Source organism: Cuculus canorus, chromosome 5 (assembly GCF_017976375.1).
Source record: "Cuculus canorus isolate bCucCan1 chromosome 5, bCucCan1.pri, whole genome shotgun sequence".
Taxonomy (NCBI): domain Eukaryota; kingdom Metazoa; phylum Chordata; class Aves; order Cuculiformes; family Cuculidae; genus Cuculus; species Cuculus canorus.
In genome coordinates, this window is record NC_071405.1 from 39,652,183 (window position 1) to 39,678,246 (window position 26,064).

The 26,064-nt window shown below is 40.9% G+C and overlaps 1 protein-coding gene across 3 annotated transcripts in view; it reads right to left on the minus strand.

The window, feature by feature from the left end:
• The window catches only part of PLEKHA7 (pleckstrin homology domain containing A7), a 189,455-nt gene that overhangs the window by 141,313 nt on the left and 22,078 nt on the right, over positions 1-26,064 (minus strand). The window contains exons 2-5 of one of the 3 annotated variants that reach the window (XM_054067028.1): positions 25,166-25,229; positions 24,939-25,048; positions 8,793-8,869; positions 8,008-8,065 (exon numbers count right to left, since the gene is read on the minus strand). In XM_054067028.1, coding sequence (XP_053923003.1) covers positions 8,008-8,065; positions 8,793-8,869; positions 24,939-25,048; positions 25,166-25,229 — 309 coding nt within the window. Of the gene's footprint in view, positions 1-8,007; positions 8,066-8,792; positions 8,870-8,976; positions 9,125-14,531; positions 17,734-24,938; positions 25,049-25,165; positions 25,230-26,064 lie in introns of those variants that run through there. The other 2 variants (XM_054067031.1, XM_054067029.1) reach the window with 2 other exon arrangements.

Genomic DNA, 26,064 nt, shown 5'->3' on the forward strand with positions numbered 1-26,064 from the left:
AACTACAAATAAAATGAGGTTTTAGCTGCGTCCTTTACTGTTATCCAAGCCAAGGTCATAAAAAAAAGCTTTTTTAAAAAAGCACATCTAGGAGGCAAAGACAAAACAAATTAGATTTAACAGTAAATTAGAATACTGCATAGAATCGGATGTGATATTAAGGAAATGTGACACCACATGACTCAAGTTGGTCTTTGCAGAAGTGCAGCACTACAATACTGAAGCAGTACACTTAATCTGTACCAATGAAATGTAAATATTTGAAATGACGGCAAACTTTGATCAGTAGGGAAGTGAAAATTCACTTTAGTATTATCTATTTGCAGCAAACAGAATGACAGGAAAATGCAGGGCACAGAAGCCATAAGAGAAACCTGCACACATGTACTTCACAAAATGCGCTTCTCTCTTCACTGAGGCACTTGCTAACATTGTTTAGTATTGTCAGGCTTGTCTTTTTTGTTTCTTCATTTATAAAATACAAAAACATCTCGCATGACATTTTGCCTGCAGATAAGTAATCCTTTCAGCTAGGTCCAGTTGCTATGGAGTATAAAAGCTACTGGTACATTGAAGAAGCAATCTTCTTCAACAGAACGTGTAGCATTAATATCAAGATTCTGCTGTCTCAAATATTTAATATTCTCTCTCTTCTGGTAGATAACAGCAACAAATAAAATTAAATGTGTTGAGTAGATGATCTATTTCGTCATGTGATGTGGTAGACATATTGCACACTTCTAAAACCCGTCTCAAATTTAACACAAGACTATGAAAACTAATTTTAAGACCCTAGCAATACCCACCTGGTACAACTGTATTTATTTTTAATCCTTACATTTTATATAGGGTTGCAGTATTTCTGAAAGTCTTACTGCCATATGCAGCTTCCTAAAACATATGCACATGTTGCCCTTCATACAGACTCAGTGAATGCTTCAGTGGACACTCATTCAGAAAAAAGACTGAATGAACAAAGTTCTTTCTGACAGATTCATGTTAAAGAAGCTAGAATGTATACTGAACAAAATAGTGATGCTGGCAGCTCTAGAGAACCAGTTTGTACTCTTGTTTCTGAGTTACAACACAAATAAGTCGTATAACCCTAAACAGAACAAAAGAATGTTCCTGTTTCCCAGATAACTTTGATTTTCAGAAGTGTTCAACACCCAAAGCAACGTCTCAAATTAATGAGAACTATGCCTTAAGCATATGTTATTCTTGCTGGCCTCCTCAGGCAGTTTTCCAACACCTATGTATTCTGGAAGAAAGGCAAACAAGGACTGACAAACCAAGCTAAGTACTTTTTGGTGCAGCTTTGCTTTAAAAAACAAACAAAAACCAGCACCTTCCACTACACGCTCCTCCCTCCTCCAGGAATGCACACAATGTTCCTTTTTATTCGTATACATCTCTGAATCAAAGTGCACATGGCATTTTCCTTATGCACAGTTCCAAGCTCACTCTTTCAGAGGGTACTCTGAAATTCAGGGGGCATTAAAGTACCCTTTTCCCACTTTCTGGGAGCTAAACTACAAAGTATTTCTGCTGTCTGCAATCAAATTCACCTGCATTTTCATCAGTCTTTAATGAACCATCTCCCATTTTAACTGTCATCAAAAAAAGGACACTTAATTGTTTCTCCAGCCTGAATGAAACAGATACTGTATCTACCCAGCAAATCCAACAGTCCCAGCTCAGTTCTATTCACAATTTAGAACAAAATTTATTAAGCAGGCTGTCTGATCAAACTCACAGCAGAGATCAAAGAGGAGAGGCACAGAGAAACTCACACAAGCTGTATTATTTACTTTTACTGTTTATGGTTCTTTTTTTCCCATTGCCCAAATGAAACTTTCTTGCTAGAAATTAAAAAATAATGATAAAAAACCACCAGCATGGATTCGCACCCATCCTGGCAGCTCCTCTTGCTGCCTAATCTCCTGCCAGTGAGCCAGCAGAGGCCGCCCAAGACCATCCATCGCTCCTGCAGCACTGCGGAATCAGAGAGCTTCGCTACCTTGGCATCTCAACACAAAAGCCAGTTAGAGAGTTTTTCTTCCACTTCTCGATTACATGTTTGTTTTTTCACCCGTACAAATTATCTCATTTAAGTCTAGTCCCCTGAAGGGCAACTCCTGATTTAATTCTAGTAGCCAGTCATAACCTACAGATTGCTGGTGACTCTCAAGATTTAAGCTTTGTCCATTGCTGTGGAACCATCCAGATTTCTTTCCCTAAAAGTTTGTCCATGACACTGTACAGCACACAAAATCCTTTCATTTTGCCAGAGACTATTCTAAAATTTGCTAGTGACAGTGTAAACGTCTTGATTTTCGGTTGGTGAAGTTCTCACATGGTCCCCACCACAAAATTTTTATTCTACTTCAGCAACTCACCCAACTCAAACTTGCTGTACACACTAATGACACAGTGAAGTACTCCATAGGTGAGCTGCTCACAGGTGGATTTCGTATTGGTTTATATACTTACTTATACATTAATTGAGACCTTATATCTAAGCATGGGTTCAAGAACCATAAAGGACATGATCTATATTGAAGATCTGATAATAAGGGACATAACCACTCCTTACTCACACTGCACAGCAGAAGAGACTGATTAGATTTATAAATTAGATTATAAAGCAAACTTCTCAGATAATCAAAAGGACTGAACTCAATAACCCAGATAGTCTCTCCCCCTTTAGGCTTCCGTGATTAAATAATCATTAATTGGGTATCATCTAGCCCATGCTGGGAAAATCTGAGCTCTTGGTATGGTTTTCAGTGACACCGTATGTAAATGTACGCATTTGGCACAGCAGAATCAAAGTTACAAAGGCAGACTTCAATTTGGTGTTCACCAACCTCTGTGTTCTTTGCTTATTTACTAAATATTTCCAAATACTTGAACCACATATCGTGTATTTCCTACACATCATTTCCTTTTTTTTTTTTACCTCTAATTAAGAATAATGGTTGCAAATAGTTACAGATACTACTATGAACAACAGTGATTTTGAAAAAAAACTTTGTTTCTTGTACATTCGGTGTTGCCCAAAGAAGAGGCCAAGCTGCACTAAAGAACTGATTTCAGAAATAAATAAACAAAGGGTTACTTAACTTCAGATATCTAAGTGCTGATTTCCACTTTTCTGTTCTTAGTTTTAGGCTACAATTTGAATGCAATATCCACAGAATCATACAGTGGTTCAGGTTGGCAGGGATCTTAAAGATCATCCAGTTCCAACCTCCCTGCTACAAGCAGTGACCCCTTCAACTAGACTGGGTTGCTCAAAGCCTCATCCAGTCTGGCCTTGAACACCTTCAGGGATGGGGCATCTGTGACTTAGCTGGGCAACCTGTTCCAGTGTCTCACCACCCTCACAGTAAAGAATTTCTTCCTAATATCTAATCTAAATCTCACCTCTTTCAGCTAAAAATTGTTACCCCAATCCTATCACTGTGCTCCTTGATAAGGAGTCCCCCCCATCTTTCCTGTAGGCAGATTATTACCTCTGAGATGTACAATACTGCAGCATTCTAAAACAAGCTCGATAGCAGCAGTACTAGTTTTTTAACATACTTCAATACAAGCCAGTTTAGGTATCTAATATTGGAAGAATGGATACTTTCACATAGATACTCATCTCAATCTTTCAAAGCTATAAGAAGTTAACAAAACAGCATTCCAGACTTTCAAATCTTTTGAACTTCCCTTCGTCTTTTGGATGATCAGAAAAAGATAATATGGCAAGCAGAAACAAGAGCCTGAAGTATAATGCATACATGCACTGTTTTTCCATCAGTCACTCTTCCCCCTGCATGTCACATGTCCTTCCCCAAAGAGAAGTCTTCCAACCACACTTACCACTCCATTCACATGAGCGACCCAGCTACCAGAAACCAGAGCATTGTTAGGTCCTCATTCAATTCAGCATATGCTCAGCAACAACATCCCTTCTGCAGTGACTCTACCAGAAAGCAATTGCCCAACAAACACAACATATTTTAAAAGCATCAGCAGAGACAAGAAACAAACACAGAGATGGAAAAGAGTAATGCAAGCTGTGCTTTGCACTCAAAGTCAGGAAACACAACATCAGCGATACTTTTAGACAAAGAAACACTTAGTCCTAACACCTAAATCAGTGTTCCTCCTAAAATAGATCAAAGGTTGACATACGAAGCTAACTGAACACTTGGGGGCGAGGGGTGTTTAAAAAAAAAGTTAAATTGTCGTTTTTGCACATTTCTGTCACTCAAAGAAAAGAAGAGATATGTAACAATGATGAAAAATATGCTTAACGGTTCACAAGCAATGGAGACCGAATTGCAGCCTTTCACAACTGGTACCTATATTGAGTATAGCTGATTATGCCATGTCTTTATTTGTTTAAGAGTAACAAAGATGCTGAGGCTATGTATGTGGATATGCGGAAAGACAAAACTGTAGAAAAATCTGTCCCATTTTCTCGGTAGGACAAGCTATTTAAGTTGCAAATAAGTTGCAGAAGAAACAGGGAGATTTTACCAAAGCTACCAAATGGAGATCCAGAAAAATCAGTTTATACATCATTTATTTAACGTTTTGTCATTTTAGGATAAGAGGCAGGACTGAGCTAATAGGTTTAGCCACTATCAAGAAAACATGAAGAATAATCAGACCAGAGAAAATAATTCATGAAGATGTGGATGTGCATAAACGGGAAGAACTAGAATGTAGCTTCATCAGTGGCTTCCTAATATAAATTGCAATTTTAAAGCAGTAAAGGAAAAGAAAGACCTCTATGTATGAAGCAACTGGCAGTATTCGCGTGTGCTGTCAATACACGTCTTCCCCAAACAGGCAAACAAGCTAAAATGCAGAAAGCTGAGAAATTTTTAAAACCAAGAGTCTCACAAAAGTTCATTCTGGCATAAGATTCTGTTCACTTATATGCAGCAAAGATGACTTCATATTGCAAGAAGTGCAGAGGAGAACTACAGAATAATCAAATAGATGAAGAGCCGTTTTTAAAGGGCTGGACAAAGAGACCAGCTTATTTAGTTGAACAAAACAAGACTAAGAGGAGATGTGACTTTATACAAACCTCTCAAGTAAATAACTGAAGGAAAGACCGTTCCCCTTAAATTACAGAACAGCACTAACACAAAAAAAAGAAACCAACAACCCACATTATAAACCAGAGCATGTTAATTTGGAAAGCTTCTATCCATCAGAAGTGGAGTTCTGGAAACTTTCAAACTGGAAATTTTTTTCTCAGTATGTGGTAAAGGGAGAAGAGCTTAACTGGTTTTGATACTAAGCTCAACATAAATCTCTGTTTTACTCTATGATGTTTCAAGGTTGTCCATAATATTGAAGGTAGCAATACAGACATGGAAGTAAATGGATCGATCTTTTTTTAAGTCAAAGACAAGCTCACGTTCAATGTTTTAACTAACATTTTGATTACTGCTGTACTAGAAATCAAGGTGGAGGTAGCCTATATGCATTTAAATAAAACATTTGATACTGTGTCCCTCAAGAAATTATTTAAAAAAGAAATAATACTTAGCACTATTTTCATTTCACTAAAAAATAATACTTAAATAATATTTAAAACCAAAATAAGACTTACAAGATACACAGAGAAGTTGACCAAAAAGGAAGAATTACAATAGGTTGCATTAATAGTGGAAATTATCACAACAAAGCAGGGTTATGCGTAGCATTCCTGCTGACGCCCTTCAATAAATTAATAGCCAAGAGGCGAGAACATTCTCATGCAATCTATACACCAGACTGGAACCTATCACTAGTAAAAAGAGAACTGGGTAGTTTTACAGAAGAGCTCATGCTTTTGTGAGCTGGAATGCCAGAAAATGGAATTTAATAGTACAACAGGTGAAATTATATGTTTGCAGACCAGTCGCCTTTTCTGTAAGCTGAGAGCTCATCATGGGGAAGCAGCATAGGAGGAAAGAACAGAGCAGTGAAGTACAGAAATCCTCATCTAAGGATGCTTATGTTTCCATGAGCACAAAGGAAGCTCAATATGTTCATGGAAGAAAAACTGAGAAATTCCACTTGGCTCAGGAAGCTTCTGAGCTGAAAATAGAGAGGCTAGAGCAGCGCTGGGGGAAGTAATCACTGCTGAAGAGGATACTATATCAGGTGATTTGGGGTGTGAAGCAGTCAGCTGCACATTTGTATGTAAAAAAAAATTGCCGTTGCTCCTCCTAAAACTTTGCTTAGCTAAAGATATTCAGGCTTATCCAGGTGCTCTGTAAAATACACATTCCTTTCCTTATTTCATTTCCTGCAGTGAGTCCAGTTCAAGCTAAATAATGCTATTAGCACAAGTTATGACAACACACTGCATGCAACTGTAATTTAACACATCAGAAATTAAAAGTTTTGTAATTGCCTGACAAACAAGATACAATAACGGTCTTCTAAGTAAAGCAGCTGGGCAAAGGAATCTAAGCTGTCCTAAAATTGTATCAGTGAGCTTTTGGAAAGGACAGAAAAGCAAACAGATGTATTCCTACAAAGAACAAAGAAGTTCATGTTGGAATATCTGTGTAAATGACCTATTTAAACTACAGTTATAGTCTCTACAGCTATGCTATTTTAGAGTTCCACCAGCCACCAATGTAATGATAACTTTTATTCATTGTCTTTTTTTTCAACACGCTGGCCAGAGTTAATGGGTGGCTGCTAGAAGCAGTATTCAGCCGCTCTCAAATGCCTCACTGCCAACTCCTGTTCACTACTTGAGGGCTAAACTAACTGCTCAGTCCAGTGTTGTAATTAATTCTCCGGCTCAAGCAAAGAGGGGATGAGGGGTTTGTTCCTCCTTTGTAGGGAAAAATGGATGGCTTAGGATCATCTGGAATTTTATTTCACAAGCATCCAACCGTGTGAGGTATTTACCACGCCATCAGTCAATCTCTCCTTCACCTGTCCCATTACTGTTCTGAAGTTTGAGAGTTTTAGTAAAGATCAAGTCTGACAAAGGTTTTGGGGTATGCTCTGCAAGCATTTCAAAACTGGACACCGTCATGCAGCTGCCAGCAGTTACAGGGTACTGTACTTGCTGACCCGCGGTAACCATTCCAGTCCTGCACTGAAGCAATGCGTGTTTTCCACCCTTTTTCTGCTGGTTATTAAACAAATTCATTGAATTTGTCATGCACTTGGATTTCCAAAGGAAAATGCAAAGACATCATAAGTGACACCCAACTCTACAGCAGGGGCGCTCCAGAGTTTTACCGATTCAATTAAATCTACATCAGCATTTACATTTAGAATCGTAGTATCATTAGGGTGGAAAAGACCTCTTGGATGATGGAGTCCACCTTTCCTATCTGTCACTAAACCACGTCCCTGAGCACCTCATCTACCCGTCTTTTAAATACCTCCAGGGGTGGGGACTCCACCACCTCCCTGGGCAGCCTCTGGCAAAGCCCGATGACCCCTTCTATGAGAAGAACTTTTTTGGGGAAAGCTTTATTTCGTTAACATTCGAAAAAAACCCCTCTTAGTTACTCTATTTTACTGAGAAGTCCTTGCGTCTCATAGAATGAAAGAGCCTTAACGAGCAGCGCATCCAGGCTTTTAATCGTTCTCTGAATAAGCCACACTACATAAAAGACACGAGGGCCACCACCAGCCCGGGCATGGCAAGTTCATCCCCGGGAAGAAACGCTGAAAGCCTTTCGTTCGCAAAAACCTCCCAGCGCCGCACCAGCACCCACGAGCCGCTAAAAACAACCTTCAACCACGTTCAGCCACGCAACGCTCCGCCTGCCACAAACCGCACTTTAAACACCGAGAAATGGCGGGGGAGGGGGGGAAATCTATAGGAGAAACCCAACCAGAAGCGGAGAGGCGCCTGCGGGGAAGCCTGTTGCTAACCGCCCCCAGCCCTCCCGCCGCCCGACCCGCACGCGTCGCTTTCTCCGCGTCGATGAATTCGATGGGAAGACGCGGCGGAGAGGTGGAAGCGGCACTCACTCAATGAAGTAGCTGGCGCCCTCCTCCGAGAACCCCTCCTCCCATCCGCGGGGCAGGTCTGCCAGGAGAGAGAGAGAGACAAGGAGCGGGGGGGGGGGGCGTGAGACCTTGGGGGAGGGGAATTGTGGGGGGAGGGAAGGAAGGGGGCCTGAGAGCTTGGGGGGGAGAATGAGAGTTTGGGGGAGACGGAGAACTTGGGGAGGGGGGGTGAGAACTTGAAAGGAGAACTTGGGGACAGGGGAGGGTGAGAACTTGGGGGGGCCGTGACAGTGAGAACTTGCAGAGGAGGGGAGAGTGAGAACTTGTGGGGAGAACTTGGGAGAGGCGTGAGAACTTGGGGGGAGATCTTGGGGGAGAGGGAGAGTGAGAACTTGGGGAGGGGGAAGAGTGAGACTCTGAAGAGCATAAGAACTTGGGGGGGAGGGGGCGTGAGAACTTGGGCGTGAGAACTTGGGGGGGGCGTTAGAACTTGGGGAGGGGGGAGAGCAAAAGTGAGACCTGGGGGAGAGTGAGATCTTGGAGGGGGCGTGAGAACTTGGGAGGAGAACTTGGGGTGGGGGAAGAGTGAGACCCTGGAGAGCGTGAGAACGTGGGGGGGGGGGCGTGAGAACTTGGGCGTGAAAAATTGGGGGGGCGAGTGAGAAATTGGGGGGGCGAGTGAGAAATTGGGGAGAGGGCGAGTGAGATCTTGGGGTGGGGAGAGTGAAAACTTGGGGGGGAGGGAGGAGAATTTGGGGGAGAAAACTTGGGGAGGGGGCGTGAGAACTTGGGGGGTGATGACCCACCTGAGCGCAGCATGTGTCCGGAGTTGACGGGCTCGCCGGTGCGCGGGTGCAGCCAGGTGGTGGTGCGGGTCAGGTCGCTGCGGGGGGGAGAAGCGGCAAACACGCACCTGTTAGGAGGCGAGGGCGGGCAGCGGCGGGAGCCGCTCCCCCCTCCCTGCCCTCCCTGCTCCCGCCTCGCCCTTACTCGATGAAGAAGACTCGCCCGTCGCCGCAGACGCCGTAGGACCAGTGCTCAGGTAGCGCATCCCGCCCCGCCGCCATGTTCGCCGTGCCCGGGCGGCGGTGCGGGCGCCCCGCTCTGCTCGGCAGCGCCACCGCGGCCGCCGCCGGACACACCGCCCGCCCCGGGAACCCAGCCTTTGTCCGGAGCTGCCCCGGAGCGGCACGGACCCCCCCCCACCCCCCGGGTCACCCCCGGGAGGATGAGCGCAGGTGTGGTGGCGCCTGCCCCGCCCCGAGGTCTCCCCCGCCCCGCCACCGGGGGGACGCGGGGACTTTGAACCTCGGGACAGCGAGAAGGGAGCAGAGAGGCGATAACGCGGTGGGCAAAGCAGAGCTGTCGCCGGTGTCGCCAGGGACCTGTGCCGGTCCATGACCTCGAAATTGAGGAGTGAGAGAGCCCGCTGGCTGAATCGGAGTTGCTCCCTCCCAGGTCACACCGTTAGAAGAGCAACAAGGGGCTGGAGAACAAGAGGAGCGGCTGAGAGAGCTGGGGTTGTTTAACCTGGAGAAGAGGAGGCTGAGGGGAGACCTTATTGTTCCCTACAACTACCTGAAAGGAGGTTGCAGAGAGGAGGCAGCTGGCCTCTTCTCCCAAGTGACAGGGGACAGGACAAGGGGGAATGGCCTCAAGCTGCACCAGGTGAGGTTCAGACTGGATATCAGGAAAATATTTTTCACAGAAAGGGTCATTGGGCACTGGCAAAGGCTGCCCAGGGAGGGGGTGGAGTCACCATCCCTGGACGTATTTGAAAGACAGGTAGACGAGGTGCTCGGGGACATGATTTTAGTGGCAGATAGGAATGATTGGACTCGATGATCCAAGAGGTCTTTTCCAACCTAGTGATTCTGTGATTCTATGCTCTCCACTGGTGCTGGGGAAACTACGGCCAAGGACAGGGTGCTCCAGGCAAATCTGCTGTCCCTTGAAAATACGGTTTAGGAAGAGAGAGGCAGTGGCACAGGTTGCCCAGGAAAGTTGTGGATGCCCCATCCCTGGAGGTGTTCAAGGCCAGGTTGGACAGGGCCTTGGGCAGCCTGGTCTAGTGGGACGTGTCCCTGCCCATCGCAGGGGGGTTGGAACTGGATGATCTTTGAAGTCCCTTCCAACCCAAACTATTCTATGATTCTGTGGACAGGACAGGCAAGTGGGTGCTATTGGCCAGGCTGCCACACAGCAGGGCCCTTGCATGTCCTCTGTGCCAGACAGCAGAGTGACAGTGGGTCCTGAGTGAGGGGCCCCAGCCTGTGCCTTGCAGCCCTGGCTCGACAGGGGCGAAAACTGCAGGAGAAGAGAAAGCCAAGTTGGATTAGGATGGGGAAATCTGCATCTGCCTCTCACAAGGAGGGCAGCAGTGTTAGAGCCAAGCATGGCTTTATGGGGTTTTTGAAGTTTTGATACCAAGGGAGGGAGAAGGATAGGATGTTTGCTAGCTCAAGGTAGAAGGAGAATGTTACATGGGGGAAAAACGTTCTGCAAAGAGGGGTGTGGGAAAAGGTTGATCAGCTAGAGGGAGGCGAGTAAAGAAAATCGGAGAACAACTGAGGGCATGGCTGTCGGGGAGAGGGAGAACCCCTGCAGTAGGAATAGTGCAACAGGGCACAGTGCTGCAGTACAGGGGAAATAATACATGTATACTTTTTCTGAATAACCAAAATACATAATCGGAAGAAAGTGGAAGGCAAGAAAAGCAACAGCAATGAGAAGAGAGGGCACTTTAGTCTATTTCATAGGAGTTTCAGACAACATGCAGGTATGGTGCATCAGGATGGCATTGTGTGGGGCTCCCTTTCTGGCCACTGTTTGAGAAGATTACACTATACTAGACCAAGAATGATCATTACTGTGGGACATGTTAACATGTTGGAAAGTGGTTTGATTTCGGTTGCACATGAGAAGGCATGGGCTTGAAATCAAGAGTTTGGTGTGGGTTTTGTGAAAGTCTAGCATAGTCTTACACCTGCAGAACTACCATTAACATCTGTAGGCTAATTTCCCTGACTATACACCACCAAAAATTCTTCACCGATATTGCCATTCTCCAGAAATTCACAGAATCTTAGTTTATCCACAATTAAAAAGCTGAGAGAGTGCAATCTAGCCCTTTATCTTGAGAAGTTTGGTTAAAACTTTTTAAACTAAAACTTCTGTGCTGCTCTTTTTTGAAACTGTAGCAATTTTGAGTCAGTACTGTAATACTGTGATTTAGATGTGAGTTATCACAGAACCCACAAGAAGGTCAGTTTTCATGCAATTACAAAGTAAATCAAATAGAAGTTGCTTAGTGTCACTGTGTGTTTAGATCTGTGCAGAAGAGAGAAAACAAACTTGCTCTGGAGAGATTAATTTAACTTGATGCTATGAAGCAAACCATTCATGCTGCCAGCTGCATGGACTCATTGAAGTTAGCTTGTAAATCTACCATGCTTTGACTACTAGACCACTGTGACAAGATAGGCTTCTCCATTTATAGTGAGTAGTAACCTAATTGAATAAAGATTGTGTTATGGACTTCAGGTCCAAAAAGCAAAAATGAATGTCTGTTTAGCCTAGTATTCTGTGTCAGATCTCAACAAGAGCAGATGCCAGGAAAGAGTGCTAGAGCTGGACAATCATATGCAACTACCCAGCTTCTGCCCTTCTTCCTTTAACTCTAGCATCTACGTTTAGTGCTGGCCTTCAGAAGCTCTCAGCTCGGAATGCTCTTGAGCAAGATATTGTTTCCATATGCAACTCCTAAGAGATCTCTTCAGTGAATCTGTCCAGGCTGGACCCCATATAATTTTTATCATCCCAAACAGCCAGTAGCAAAACTCCTAATGCTCGTCTCACCTGAAATGTATATGAAGAAACGCCTCCTGTTGTTTCTTTTGAACCCTGCTCCTATTTAATTGATTCTCCTCAAGTTTCTGCAGTGAAAGAGACAGTGGTCACCTTGTGCAACCTCCTGCAGCATCAGAATTGAATTTAGACTAGGTGGCTCAGTCATTTGTCCACGTAGGATTTGAAAACCTCCAAGGACAGGAATTCCGGAACTTCTCTTAGAAACTCATTCCATGGCTAAAGGATGTGAAATATGCTATTCAGCACGATTTAAGGGTCTAATAAAAGCTAAGTGATTTGAGGCTTCATTTGTTGATAACTGGGTAATTCATGAAGACATGCTGAGGTCCCTGGATACTGCAAGTTTAAAACTACATTTGGCAGCTTTAAATGAATGCAGAGCTAGTGTTACTTGCTCTGTCTGCATTCATTGGGAGCACTTTTTTGGATGATTTTAAGTTCATCCTGTCTTGGGAGAACAATGATTATATTTTAAAGTATACCAAAATCTGTATCTGTACTTCACTATTTCCAGAATGAAATCAAACAACTAAACATGAACATCCTTTCTACCTCATTCCTTTCCTTTCTTTTCAGCCCTTGCCCTTACAACCCAGCTTCACCCTGTCAGTGCCAACATCCCAATCTTCTCATTTTCCTTTTTTCTCCACTCTTATTACATACACCACCACCACCACCTGCTACTCCATTCAAGTCTGCATGTTTCCCTGCACTTTTTCAACCCTTCATGTGCTAAAACTTTTCAATAAAACAATGAGTAGGAATCTGGAAATAACACTGGAGACACTATATGAGAATCTCCAACCAAAAAAAATTAGAGTATAATTTCCATCAGTCACAATTAGATCCAGTGTCTAAGAGGTTACAGAAACACAGCTGGATTTCAGGCTACTGTGTACCCTAATGATCTATTTCCTATTTTTCTGAGAATTGAATATAATTGAATTTGATGGTCTTAGAGGTCAAAAGCTACTGCTGTTTGGGGAAACTTAACTTAAATGAGATACAATGCATAGAAAAGCCTGCTAGTTATGACTTTTTCATCATGGCCTGTACATTTTTTAAAGGACAAGCACATCCTCTAAAAGGTGTAAGGTCAGACAGAGGCAGAGCTTTTGAGGAGCAATGAATCTGAATTATTAAAGTGTAGTTAAGAAACCTCATAAGCCATAATGCAAAATGTGTAACATGCCTTTTAGCATGATTCACAAGCTCTGCTCAGAAAAGCTGAGAATTAAAATTATAAGGTGAGACAGATTAATTTGCAAGACAATTGTGGAGTAATTTGGCCGATTCTTTTTCTGATTACACTCAGATATTGGTTGTGCAACCAAATTGTTCTTCAGGATTGTGCAGTGAGACTCCCATCTAGCAGTGGCAAGTTCTTAAGAGACCAGAAATAAAGAGACTGATTCATATAGGTAGAAGGACATGCTAATCATAAATAGGGGAAGTAAGAGATCTTGGAGAAATTAGGCAAATCCACATTCCAGAAAAATTTCTGATGCCATTTCTCCAAAACTGCACCACTTTTTCAGAAGATAGGGGAACTTCACTAAGGAATAGGTTTGGTCTATTTGTTCAGATTAGGAGAAATAACTCTCACGGTTGAACTCTGAAGCACAGTGGGGAAAAAAGCCATCTGAAGACAACAGTATTAATGATTCCAAAAATAGCACAATAAGAATAACAGATTCCCTTGTCTCTGGGTAGTTCAAGGAGACAGGTTGAGGTTCCCCCATTGCTGCAAGTTTGAACCCACAAAAATAGTAGACTTCAGACACTTAGGACACTTCTAGGCAGAGTCTCTTCAAAAGGAATTATAAAAAAAAAAAAAAAGTGATGTATGTAATTGATTACCTAATGTCAGTATCTCATAGCAGAATAAAAATATTAGTGGCATCAACAGGACTCTTCAATAATCTTAAAAAACAAAAAATGGGCATGCACAGCTAGGGCCAGTGTCAGGCTGTAAGATAAAGGAACACCATAAAGAAATAGATCCAACATGCAAACGGATTTAATGCTTTTTTAAGTCTGAGATCTAAAAATTGTTCGCAGCGATAAAAGGGCAATATAAAAATATTCAAGTCAAAGAAAAACCAGATAATACTTTACTAGGTACAGAAGGCAAACAAGATAACAAGAAGATCCTTATTGTATTCTTTCAAAATGAAAATATAGTTGTTGGTTTTTAGTCCATACCAATCAATTTTATTCTATGTTCATCCATTTTAGAGCAAGTAGAAATCATCTTGATTCATGCCAAGATAAATTTAAAGATAGATACTACAGAGAAAATTTCCCAAATGTAATTAGTAGTAAAACAGACTAAGTAGGAATGTCATGGTATGCCCTTCATCATCAATTTCTAAAGGCTGTTCCAGACAAAACTTCTGTCAGGGAGATTCAAAATATACTCAATTTTGTCTCACATAAGAAGCTATGAACAGATGATCTTACAATATCCCTTTTAGCCTTGATTTCTATAAAAACAGAAGCTGATTAAAAATGTTCTTTATAAATAGATGGACATCAAAAATTGTCATCACTCGATAACTACTAAAGAGCCCTATTATCCCATGCCTGGCAACCATTTGAAATTAAAGATCTCTGTTATTTATAAGAAGAGGAAGGACAATCCCTGATGTAGTTAAGAAAGATAAGCAACTTACACAATGGTACTACTGATGACATGAGTAAATATAGAGCACATGTTCGTTCCCAGTCTGGAATGTTTTCAGTTAAACCACACAATCCACAGAAGTCAGGAGAGCTAGGCACAAGAAATGTGGTGAGAGTCACAGTATACGTACAAAAGTTACGCAAACTATCTGCAAGATAGCACTCTTTTCCAGCCGAAGTATTTTCTGGGGCAGGATTAATAGATATTGCTTGCAATGCCAAATAAATGTTGTATGGGATAGGAGAAGTATTGTCTAGGAGATTGTGTTTTATCTTTTCATAAGCATTGACATTAAATGAAACATATTTCGCATTTTGTGCACAGCCGAATTTATGCTGTGGGTAAAGTGCTGGCAATTTTTAGATTAAGTAATATTTTTAGAGCCTTTTCCCTTGCAAAAGATACGAGATGTTTCCCTAAACTTCCGTGGGACTTGTGTCAAGCAGTAGAATTCTATGAGTGCCAGAGGATAAACGTAGCTCATAAAGTAAGAAAGAATAAATAATGGTAAATCTATTGTTGAGGGAATTCCAAATAGAGAAAAAGGAATTATTCATTCTTCTGGCCACTTGAAAGAATATAAGCACATTCAAATTGTATCCACAGTTCCTTTGAGGAAGTTATGTAACATGGCAGACATCGTACAAGAATCATTTTCAGGTTCGCTGTATACCTATGCAGTATGGCCTGACTGATGACTGCACACATGGATCAGCTGAGACGGTAACGCTGCTGAGCAAGACAGATGGGAAAATGACATTGAGAAGGCGATACTTGTGATGCATAAAAAGTCCAAAATTTTTCTTGCAAAACATGCTGAATTCTTCTAGGAGTAAGAAAAATCGTTTTTTAGTTAAAAAGTTTTCTTTTACAAAACACTGTCAGTATTTAAAAGTGCGTTCATACTGCAAGCACCTTTTGTGGAAACCAGCAGATATCTTCAAAACAGTTTTATTTTCCTTACAAATCTCCTTCATTTTTTAAGACATGCTACTGATTTACCTTTTAGATGCCAACATATGAATATATCCAGTTACCTCTCTCACCTAAATATCCTGTTGCCCAAAAGGAACTGAGTTAAGCTTGTCTCCTGAAATGCACAAAAATGCATAAGAAAGCAAAAATGAATGAATACATTTCCTAATGAGTAGGTCAATTTACAATTTCCTGTCACACAGGTTTTTGTGATTACTATATTTAATCCTATCAATTATCTTCATTTTGTCTCTTTTGCATTTCACAAATTCCCAATAATCTACATACTTAACCCTTAGAAACTTCACCCTGGAGTCCCCTCAATAACAATCCCCACATGAAACTCAAACAAGATTAAGTTTCAGCATCTTCTGCCCTGTCTTTCCAGAGATGTTACTTTCTGAACAGGCTTATAACTCACCAAGGTCTCAGCGCTCTTCCTAAATAAGCTTTCACCAGGCAGAGCAATATCTTCCCACTGTGGTCTTCCAGTTCCTTTTTCAAAGACTGCTTTGCAGGAGAATCTAAGATTTTGGTCACCTGCTTGTCTCCAGAAACAGGTAACTGAGGGTTAACTAGGCTCCTTGATTTTTCTGGTGATGTGAATCGTACATATCTACCTCATCACAGGTTTTCCAATATCCTGTTTTCCTGTTTCTTGCTGCTTTCTGTTACAATCCTCCACATCTATTTTTGCCTCTTCCTATCCTAGACTCAGATCCTTCTGTGGTTTTCTAGTCTCCTGCTACACCTTTGTATCCCCTCCACTGCTGGCTTCCATGGTTTGCAATAGGAATAAGTCAGTTTCTAAAGACAAAGTAGTAAAGCTCCTGTAGGTGAGCACGAGACAGACAGTAGCTATGGTAACAGAAAAGCACGCTTTAAATGAAAACAAAACGTAAAAACAATCTGAGAAGTATCTCTCATCTTCCCCCCATCCCCAAAATCCTGCAGGATTTCATAAGTATCCTCCTGCATATCTTCACCTGATTGCATCTCCCCCTAGCCCAATAGAGGGTGAGGTAGAAATAAAACTTTCTTTGGCCTGGTTTAGGGAAGAAAATAAATAATCACACATAACAAAACTAGAAAGAAAGGGTGGAGTTTTTTCACAGAAGAATAAAAAAAAATCTGTAGAAGTTGCAAATCCAGAATAGCCAAAATTGTCACTATCCCCGTTCTGCCTTAATTTCTGATACAGGTTCATCCATAGGACCCTTGTGGGTTGTGAAATTAATTTTCACTGTCCCCTTTCTATTGTCTTGTTCTCTTAACAATCTTTCCTTCCTGCAATAAACCATCCACATAACCGATGCCTCTTGGTTCACAAGTCAGTTCAGTCTCAGATGTAATGGCGCTGAATAGTTACTCTTATTCCTCAAAAAAATGAATAGGAAGTAGATGTGTGGCTTTTGCTTTTGGGGCACAAATTGGTCTTCAGGGAAGCACCAGCCAGACTTCACACAGGCTGAGGCTGACATCATTACCTGGCTGCCCAGTCCTCCACCTGCAGTTCCCCAATCTCAGGTGGATTCACCAGGACATAGCACACAGCATGGGAGCCAGCCCAAGGGATAAGAATTAGAGCTGAGCCTCCCTGCCTTGCTCAGCAAACACACAACCTGTAATGCAGCTCCCACCTCAGGCTGCTCTGCAGGAACTACCGAAGTGCAGTTTCCCAGGGAGTCCTAGGAGGAGTTTGAAAGGCCAGCAAGGGTTTGAGAGAGGACGTTTTCCTCAGTGCTGTGCTGTCTAAAGACATCCATTCAGATCATGAAGCAGCAGGGCCATGTGCTGATGCCTGTGACCCAGCTCACTGTTGCACAAAACCAGTGAGCAATTTCTAATAATTCAAGACAGCATGGGTAGCTTTTAAAACACAGATACAAAAGGAAGGGCCTTCTGCAAGTCTTGAGAAGAGCTCTTGAATACAACTGGACCGAGTCAAGGTAATAAAGAAAAGGTGCTTTTTTTAACCCACATACATTCTTCGTTCCTCTAGAGCCTGTGTAGGTGGACTTTGACAGAAAAGACCGAAATAGACTCGGTGCCTCAGCTTACTTTACCTCTAAAAAGGTCAGCAGGGTGCAAAATGCTGTTCAGTAATTTAATGCACTTATACTTGCATCACACTTTTCATTCCCACTTTTTAAAAGATGCATATTGAAATAGGTAAACGATACAGGCTCAATTCACACACACAAAAAAGATGTCTGGTGAACATTATTGTTTTATATAAATTAAAATAAATGAAACGTCTTAATTTACTGCAGTATTATCTTTCAAAAAATTATTCTTTCTTGAGACTTCCTTTATTGAGGTAAGAGGACTATTTCATATATCTTTTAAATATATATAGTAATTTGTTACTATTCACAATAAAATCCACCTGAAATAGATATCCTTTTAATCAGTTAATTAAGTAACCGTGCAGTTAAGGAGAGAGAATTATGCATTTGTGCATGTTATATCCTCATATTTTTCAGATTGGAATATTATTATACCTGATTCAGTCTTATAGTTCGACATGTCTCCATTGTTATTGATTAATGGTTAGAACTCTCTAAGGTTATTATAAAACACTGTTATAAATAACTTTTATTGTTTGGATATGTAACGTATGTAATCTCCACAAATGATTAATTATATCCCACCTCTTAAAGTCCTCCGAAAACTAATTTAAGTAGTAGCTAAGCAGACTAAATGCAAAAAAGGACAAAAGCAAGTTTGCAAAATGATGCATTTTAATTTTTTTGGACCACGATGTAATAGTTTTTCCATAGTCTGTTTTGTAAAGTATCATCTTTCTCAGTATCTTATTAGGTCACTGTAATCTGGATTTACGTATTGATTAATTCAGTTTCAATGTCAATCATAACATGAAGATCTAATAAAAACAACTCTAATTGTTCTTCAGAGACTTAGCAGTAATTATTCCCATATCATCTCAGTCAAGGAGATGTCTTTCCATGTTCTGTTTTTCAAGCGCTAGAATTGTACGTTTCTTTTGGGCACTGCGCACTTCTCACATCAGTATTTCATTCACTGACATGTTGATGGCTGCCTTAACGTATTGCATAGGGGTTATTAAACTTGATAAAATTGGAACTGCGTTCTGTCAACAATAATTATGTAGGTGTTTTTCTCATTTCCTGCTATAGCTGTCCCAGTGCAAAAGCAGTATTCATGTTTTAGATGCATCAGTGGCTCCTTATATGACACATTTCTGCCTCAGGTTTGGCAACGGCATGCTGAAAATAAAGACTATTTTGAAAAACTGTCGTATCTATTCCATTATATGCAGATCTGTAGGGAATGTGCTCTTCCCAAGTAAAGGGTGCAGCTTTGCTGTAGTAATGGCAATGGTGACCTGAATCATATCCAGGGAATGATAACAGCTAGCATTTTCACTTCAGGCCATTTTCTCCACTTTCTGGTGAATTTCTCAAGAATGCCTCAACTGAAGGTCAGCATTCCAATTAACCCTGCTTTTGGGGTTGCTGCTGCTAAAGCAAATCAGATAAAATCATGGTTGAGAATTCCACTTTTTAACAACTTGGCCTCCTTCTGGAGTGTTGAAAAGACAGCTGGTGGTATTGGTGATGATATTGTCATATAAACTGTGGAAAAGTGTTAGTTTGGTACATAGGAAATGAGCTTTGTAATTTTCAATTTGGGCTGTTTTGAGAATATTTACTTTTCTAAGATTATTTTGTTGCTTGTGAACCAAGATGAAGATAGTTACTACACATACAGTACATAAAGCAGTTACAGGATGAGTTAGGATATTGCAGGCTTTCACCCTTGGCTCTGTGAACATCTATGTTCCAGTGTAATAAGACCTGATGACAGGATCAAGCGCACCTACAACTCCAGCCATTCAAATATTAGCTTCACTGAGAAAAGTAGTAAAAATTATTCCATTATGGCTATTTTTTTCTTAACATAAGCACCCCAGCTAAACTTACTTCTTTTAAGCTGATGCTGATGTAGTGACAAACATCTGGTGGTAAACAATGTGGATCAGATTCAGGCTGGATCTTTAGAAGCAACTATTTAATAACCCACCATATGTCCCTATGAGCATCCTTTCTTTTGGCTTTAACATTCTAGAGGGATTTTAAGAACAAAATGTAGGACTAGCCAAGTGTACAGTATATAGATATACGCAAGATACCTGTATTTAAGATATGTCTATAATAGCATTCAGTGCACAACTATTTTTAACTAGAGGAAGGAAACACAACTCAAAGTAAGGCAACATCTAATATGACAAGCTGTGTATCAGTATATTGACAGAGCCCAATGTGCCTGGAATGTCAAGAGTGAATCTTACGCTAGCCACGTATCAATTGTCTTTTGTATTGTCACATGGATGTAAAGGAAACCATGAGTGTTTGCTATCAGCATCTGATTAACCACTGAATTCTGATCATAGTTCTTGAACAAAGAATAGTTTTGTTTGATGCCAACCATTGTCTATAGCAGTGAAACAGCATAGTCTCCATTAGAGGAGGATGAATTTTAATTCTGATAAGATGTTGATGAAATGTTAACTTAAGCCAAATGAATATTCATATAGGAAAGTGAAAATAGGTGTCAAGGACTTGCTGCACTTAAGTCCTTGGTTACATGAAAACTGTACACCATTCAACAAAACAACACGATTTCTAATGATTACTTTCCCCATATAATTTATTCATCTATTCCAGAGCAGTGTTTCAGGGCTTAATGACTGTTTGTAAAGCTCTGGCTGAAATGCACTCTCTAAATGCAAGACATTATACCATTAACAGTGAATGAAGTAGTGTAGACTCCTGGTTCAAAAAAGCCACTAGAGCTCATCAATATGTGCATTTGAAGGGCGTATTACTTCACCAACTAGGAAAGCCCCTTGTTAACATCTTATCCAGTTGAAAAACTTAACATGCTTCCTTCCCACTGCATCTACTCTGAAGGGCAAAGAGAAAGGAAAAGTCACAAAACATTGTCTCTTCTCTTATTTTCACCGTATTTCACCCTTAATTTTCCCCATATAGGGTAATTCTGTATCACATCTCAAAGAACTTCTCAGAGAACAAATAAACAAGATTAAGTAGGAGTAGCACTCCCTTTGGAAACAGCTTTTCTTCATTTCTAAAAAATTATAATTGTCTTACTGACACAGTCCAAATCTCTCCTCAATGTCCTATGAGTTCAAGCACTTTTCATCATATAGAATCGTAACGTAGAATTGTAGAATCATAAGGGTTGGAAAAGACTCCCAAGATCATTAAGTCCAACTGTCAACCTAACACCACCATGCCTACTAAACTATGCCCCAAAGAGCCACATCTACCCTTTTTTTGAACACCTCCAGGGATGGCAACTCCACCACTTCCCTGGGCAACCTGTTCCAATGCTTGACCACTCTTTCAGTAAAGAATTTTTTCCTAATATCCGATCTAAACCTCCCCTGATGCAACTTGAGTCTACTTGCTCTCATCCTATCACCGTTACTTGGGAGAAAAGACCAACACTCACCTCACTGCAACCTTATTCAGGTAGTTGTAGAGGGTGGTAAGTTCTCCCCAACAAGAAGAGAGTGCTGGAACACTGGGAGACTTAAGCTCTTTCAGCCCATCTCTACCACCTTGGCACCCTATTGAAGTCAACTGTTTTTCCTTGCTTGTCCATATTTCTCCTTGGAGGATTAGCTTTCTGAAATGCAGATTTCTGAAAGCGTACAGCACACAATGGACTTCTGTCAGCAGAAGTAGCAAACAAGCATATCTCCTGTTTCCATGAGCTATCTGCTTGATGATGTCATACTCTTGCCCATTACTGTAATGCCACTGCATCTGTAAAAGATGCTGTATACCTTTTTAAGTAGTTAAATGTCTAGTTGAAAAAATGGGATTTCCAACATGATAATTTTCTTAAACTCTGGGGTTTTTTTAAATTCTTTGTACATCGTGATAGTTGCAACATCACTAATGATAAAAACTGATATAACACTAGTGATGATGAAGAACAATTCCACTAGTTCTAGAAGCAATCCAAGACTATAAGATCAGGCTTTACTATGAAAAGAGAAGCATGAGACACAAACATTGTGGAATTAATTAGTCCTTCTTTCCATGTGAACTAACTGTTGCCTAAACACTTTATTTCTACATCATGCTGTGCACAACAGGTGAGAAGACAGGAAAAGCAAAACCTTGGCTTTTAACATCCCACACCTTTCTGCCCATTACTTCATCTCTGCCACACCTGTAAATGGTGGCTATTTCTACAGTGGCTCTTATGTTCCTGATAGATGGCTTCGACTGCATCTTGGGACACAAGAGTGGTTGCAGGTTATATTGTATGCATCAATGCCAGTGAACCAACAAAAAAATAAAGCTGTCAATGGCTCATGGCAGTCTCATGGACAGAGAAAGATACAAATTGTTGTTGTGTTCTTTTTATTAAATATCCAGCTTTGAAGTTAAATGTAATTTTTCCTTATTAGCCAGGCATAGTAACTAGCTGAGCTAAAATATCCTCTAATAATCAGCAGTCAGTGTGGAGCCTGCACTTGTGTTGGGAAGGAAAAATAAAAAACAGCAAAAAAACTGCTCAGGAGGAACATGACTGGAATTCAAGATTATACTAGTTTCCTTAGCAATACTGTATATGCAGATAATATTTATAGAAACTAGCATCTATCAGAAAGAGGTATTAAGTTAGTTAAAATGTGTTGTAGCCTAAGATTACATTTTATTAATTCCTGTTTGCAAGAAGGTCATGCCTAATGATTTCCTCTTGGAGTTACTGTTTTTTGCAATTGGACTGTTAAAGATTTTGATTCTTGTTCCACTTGTGAAGTTATTCAGATTCATGCAAACACAATTGCCAATTTCCTGATCTTTCACTGTTCTTTTTAAGTTTATGCTATAGTGTGAGGAAAACAGCTGCACATACAACATCAGGAATTGTAATTAATTTTGCATCAGTCTAGAAAAAAAATCCATGTGTCCACATGACCAGTATCCTCTAGCATTCCAAATATCCAGGATAAATTACTGCAACAGCCCAATACCATTCTTAGTTGCATCATTGTTGCTTTACCACAGCTGTAATAAATACACAATTCCTTGTGAATACTTAATGTTGACTCACGCTGTAAATGCATATTAAAGTATGTCTGACATTTTACAGAAAATTATGTGTTCAAAGTACTCTAGACAAATGAGATGCGAATTAAAAAATAACCACCTTTACTTTAATTCCTTGGGGTTTGAGAACGTCCAGACTATTGTCAAAAAGTGTGTATTAATATTTCTTCTTTTAAAGAACTTTGGAGGCATGCAGAAACTCTGTGGAGAACACCAGAGTGGTTAAGATGGATAGGAAGAGACAAAAAGACCTGCGACCAATTTATCTGTATAATAAAAGTCAATGGTTTGTCATGAGTCTGGTCAGAATACATCTGTGTCTGATATTACTAGTAGGAGTAGCAGATAACACACAGCACATTGCACCCTTCTAAGTAATGTTAATATATCTCAAACCTTTCTGAGTAATGTTAATTAATCACATTATTGAGTTAAGTGTAAGGAGGGATCGAACCAAAGGGGTTAACCAATTAAACGCAAGTACTCAGTGCTGGGGAAAGAACAAAAAAAATTTTAAAAAGCCTAAGTTTGCCTGAAGTTCTTTTCTTCCTAACTTAATCAAGTTGCTGCATATTTTATCTGCTGTATAGACAGCGTGGTTAGTCTTTTGAAATTTACTGTTAAGACAAGTTACATCCAGTCCTGGAGGCACCTGGGTGCATGCTTCACTTTAGATAGATTCAGCCTTCAAAGTGAATGAAGATGTTTTCCCAGGTAAACACGAGGTGTACATACAGATGCCTACAGCATCAGGGTCCCACAGTCTCAACTATGTCCCTAGTGAAGACACGTAAGAGGATTCTACAAGTTACTTCCATTCTTCTGCAAGAAAATCTGTGCTATGCATCTTCCAAAAAGTTTGTCCGTGGCTGGCAGAGGTATCAGCTCAATGGGGGAGGAACTTTGGAACCTCACATCTATTTTGCACGCTTTAAAGCTTACTCAGTTAAATTCCTCCGTGTATTCTGAGTACCATAGCACCTGTGGTGACTGAAAGCATCTTGTGGTACTGTCATGTGTTGGGGTTCTGTGTCCAGGGTTCATTCTGCTCAGTGCTTCCAAAGATGCAGTCTCTTCAAATTCAGACACAAGCTTAGTTGTCCCTAGCTAGAAATGCAATATATGATGGCACAGCAGGTGCAAATATCTGTAATCATGCCTCATGACCTGAAAGCAAAGAGCAGGTAAAATATATAGTGAAAAGCAAGGAAAATGTTTTCAGATAGGAGGTGGTGGTCGTGGTCGGAACAAGAAATGCATTTCCTCCCTAACACAAGGGAGATTCAGGCAGATTTTCAAATTACTTTGAATTTTGCTAGTTTTACATGTCTTAAATTTGTTCTACAATTCGAAAAACCTCTTGTTCTGACATTTGCCTGAGCAGAAATGTCACTCCTAGCATCTGCTTTTGAGCTCCTGCAGGAAAGACTCTCAGTGAAAGTAGCTGTTATCTAAAGAGGCAGCAAATCAATGTCAGAAAACTGTTGATCATCTTCCTGCTTTCCCACTCCCTGAAGCAATGAGCTCTGAAAGGCTTCTTCAAGGAACAAGAAAAAATCAGATGCATGCCAAAGGTCACAGTCAATGTTTCCTAGAAAATTCTAAGCATAAGCATCTACTAAGGCTTTGTTCACACAAAGAAATATCAATGTGACTAAATTAATTTAACAACTTATTTGGTGTAGTGGTGTGGGGTCATGTCAGGTTGTTAAGACAGTCTAAAGGAACAGATCTATTGTTTTTACCAGTAGAAAAGGCACATGACTAAGGAGGATCCAGTTATGACAGCAATGCAATCTACAGCTGAGGCAAGCTAAAGACACAGTTACAGCTCATTACCACTTGGTCAATGCCAGTAGCATAGCAATGGTAAAATATTTGGGGGGCTAAACAGCATCTCCACCGCTAATGAAAAAAATCTGCTATTCTTTTCACAGGACCCTTGTGTGGTATTTCTTGGGTCTTGCAGGCAACCTGAGGCACTAGAATACTTCTCCCTGTTTCTACTTGCCAGTGACCTAAATTTTCTTCTCCCTATCCCCTTCCTTCCCACAGTCAACCTGAAGTGAATCCTGCCTTCAGATGTGACTCATGCCTTGAAGCAGCTTCCAAAAAACAATGCAGTTGCAAAATGGTACAATTGTTATCTGCAAATAAGGCTCAGTCTGTTCTACAAAGCTTTGGTGATACTGTACATCATCATCTAAGAAAAGTGAAGAAAAATCCAGAAGTTATTTCAAATGGCTAGACTGGCAAAATGACAGAGTATTTTGTTGGCTTACTTTGTGGCTTTCAGGGAAGCAGGGAAATAAAACCAGCAGAAAACCTTTTTATCATATGCTTCATCTTCAACATGAGCCTCTGCTGTCCTGGCTGCTCCAGCACAGATGAACTGTAACAAGACTTGGAAGTGTGAGATATGCAGGTTTACAGCATTCTTGTGAGAGTAATTGCAATTGGTTTTAAGACAGAACTTGGTGGCTTTAGGAGAGACTGAACGCTGTTGTACCTGTGATAGCTGTAGGCTGGATCCAAAGGTCCTATATTCCAAAGCAAAGAAGAGAATGAAAGCACTGAAAAAAAAAAGAGAAAAAGAGAACTGAGCCTCAGAACTAACAACTGCAGAAAGAAGCTAGTTACATATTAGCCAACACACCTGCTTTACGTGGCTTCAGTGGCTGGATTGCTCACAGAGAGCAGCGCGTGATCCAGCAGGGCCAGGGCAGTTACTGCCACGTTGTGCCTCCTTTGCCACAGAGAATAAGCAAATATTACAAAACAAGAAAGAAAACAATTAAAAGGATTTCAAAAAAAGCAACCCCTCTCCATTCCCACTCCATTTCCCAGAAACACAGCGATCTTGGAAAAAGAGGGAAAAGGGAGATATTATTTCCAGGGATGGCAATGCATCCACAATTCCCAGCAGCAGGGAGACTGAACAGACTTACTGGTGGCACTGTAGTGACTAGAGACTGTAACTGCAATCAAGTTGCTGTTGACAATGTGCCATGAAAACACAAGCTGAGAGATCATTCCTATTTGGAAGAGTATATGGCTTTAAAAGGACAAGAGAAATGAAAAGCAAGAAAAAAGAGACAGAAAGTAATTTATACAAAGGATGAATTACCACTCAGAGGCAAACGCAGCCTCCTAGGCTTAAGTATGGCTAGTGCCCCATCCACTAGACAACCAAGATAACTCATGCCTCACTTCCCTTCCTTCAGCCTCCAGTTCTTCAAACCAAAACCCATTCAGAGAGTACACTTCAGCTTGATTTTGATGAGTATCAGGAGCCAGGGGTAGATATAGAACAATGCAGAACTTCTGAACCAAAGAGCAATACCCTGATTGTTCTGCACGGTATGTAACATATACCCAACCTTTGTAGGAAGAGGGATCTGGCAGTTT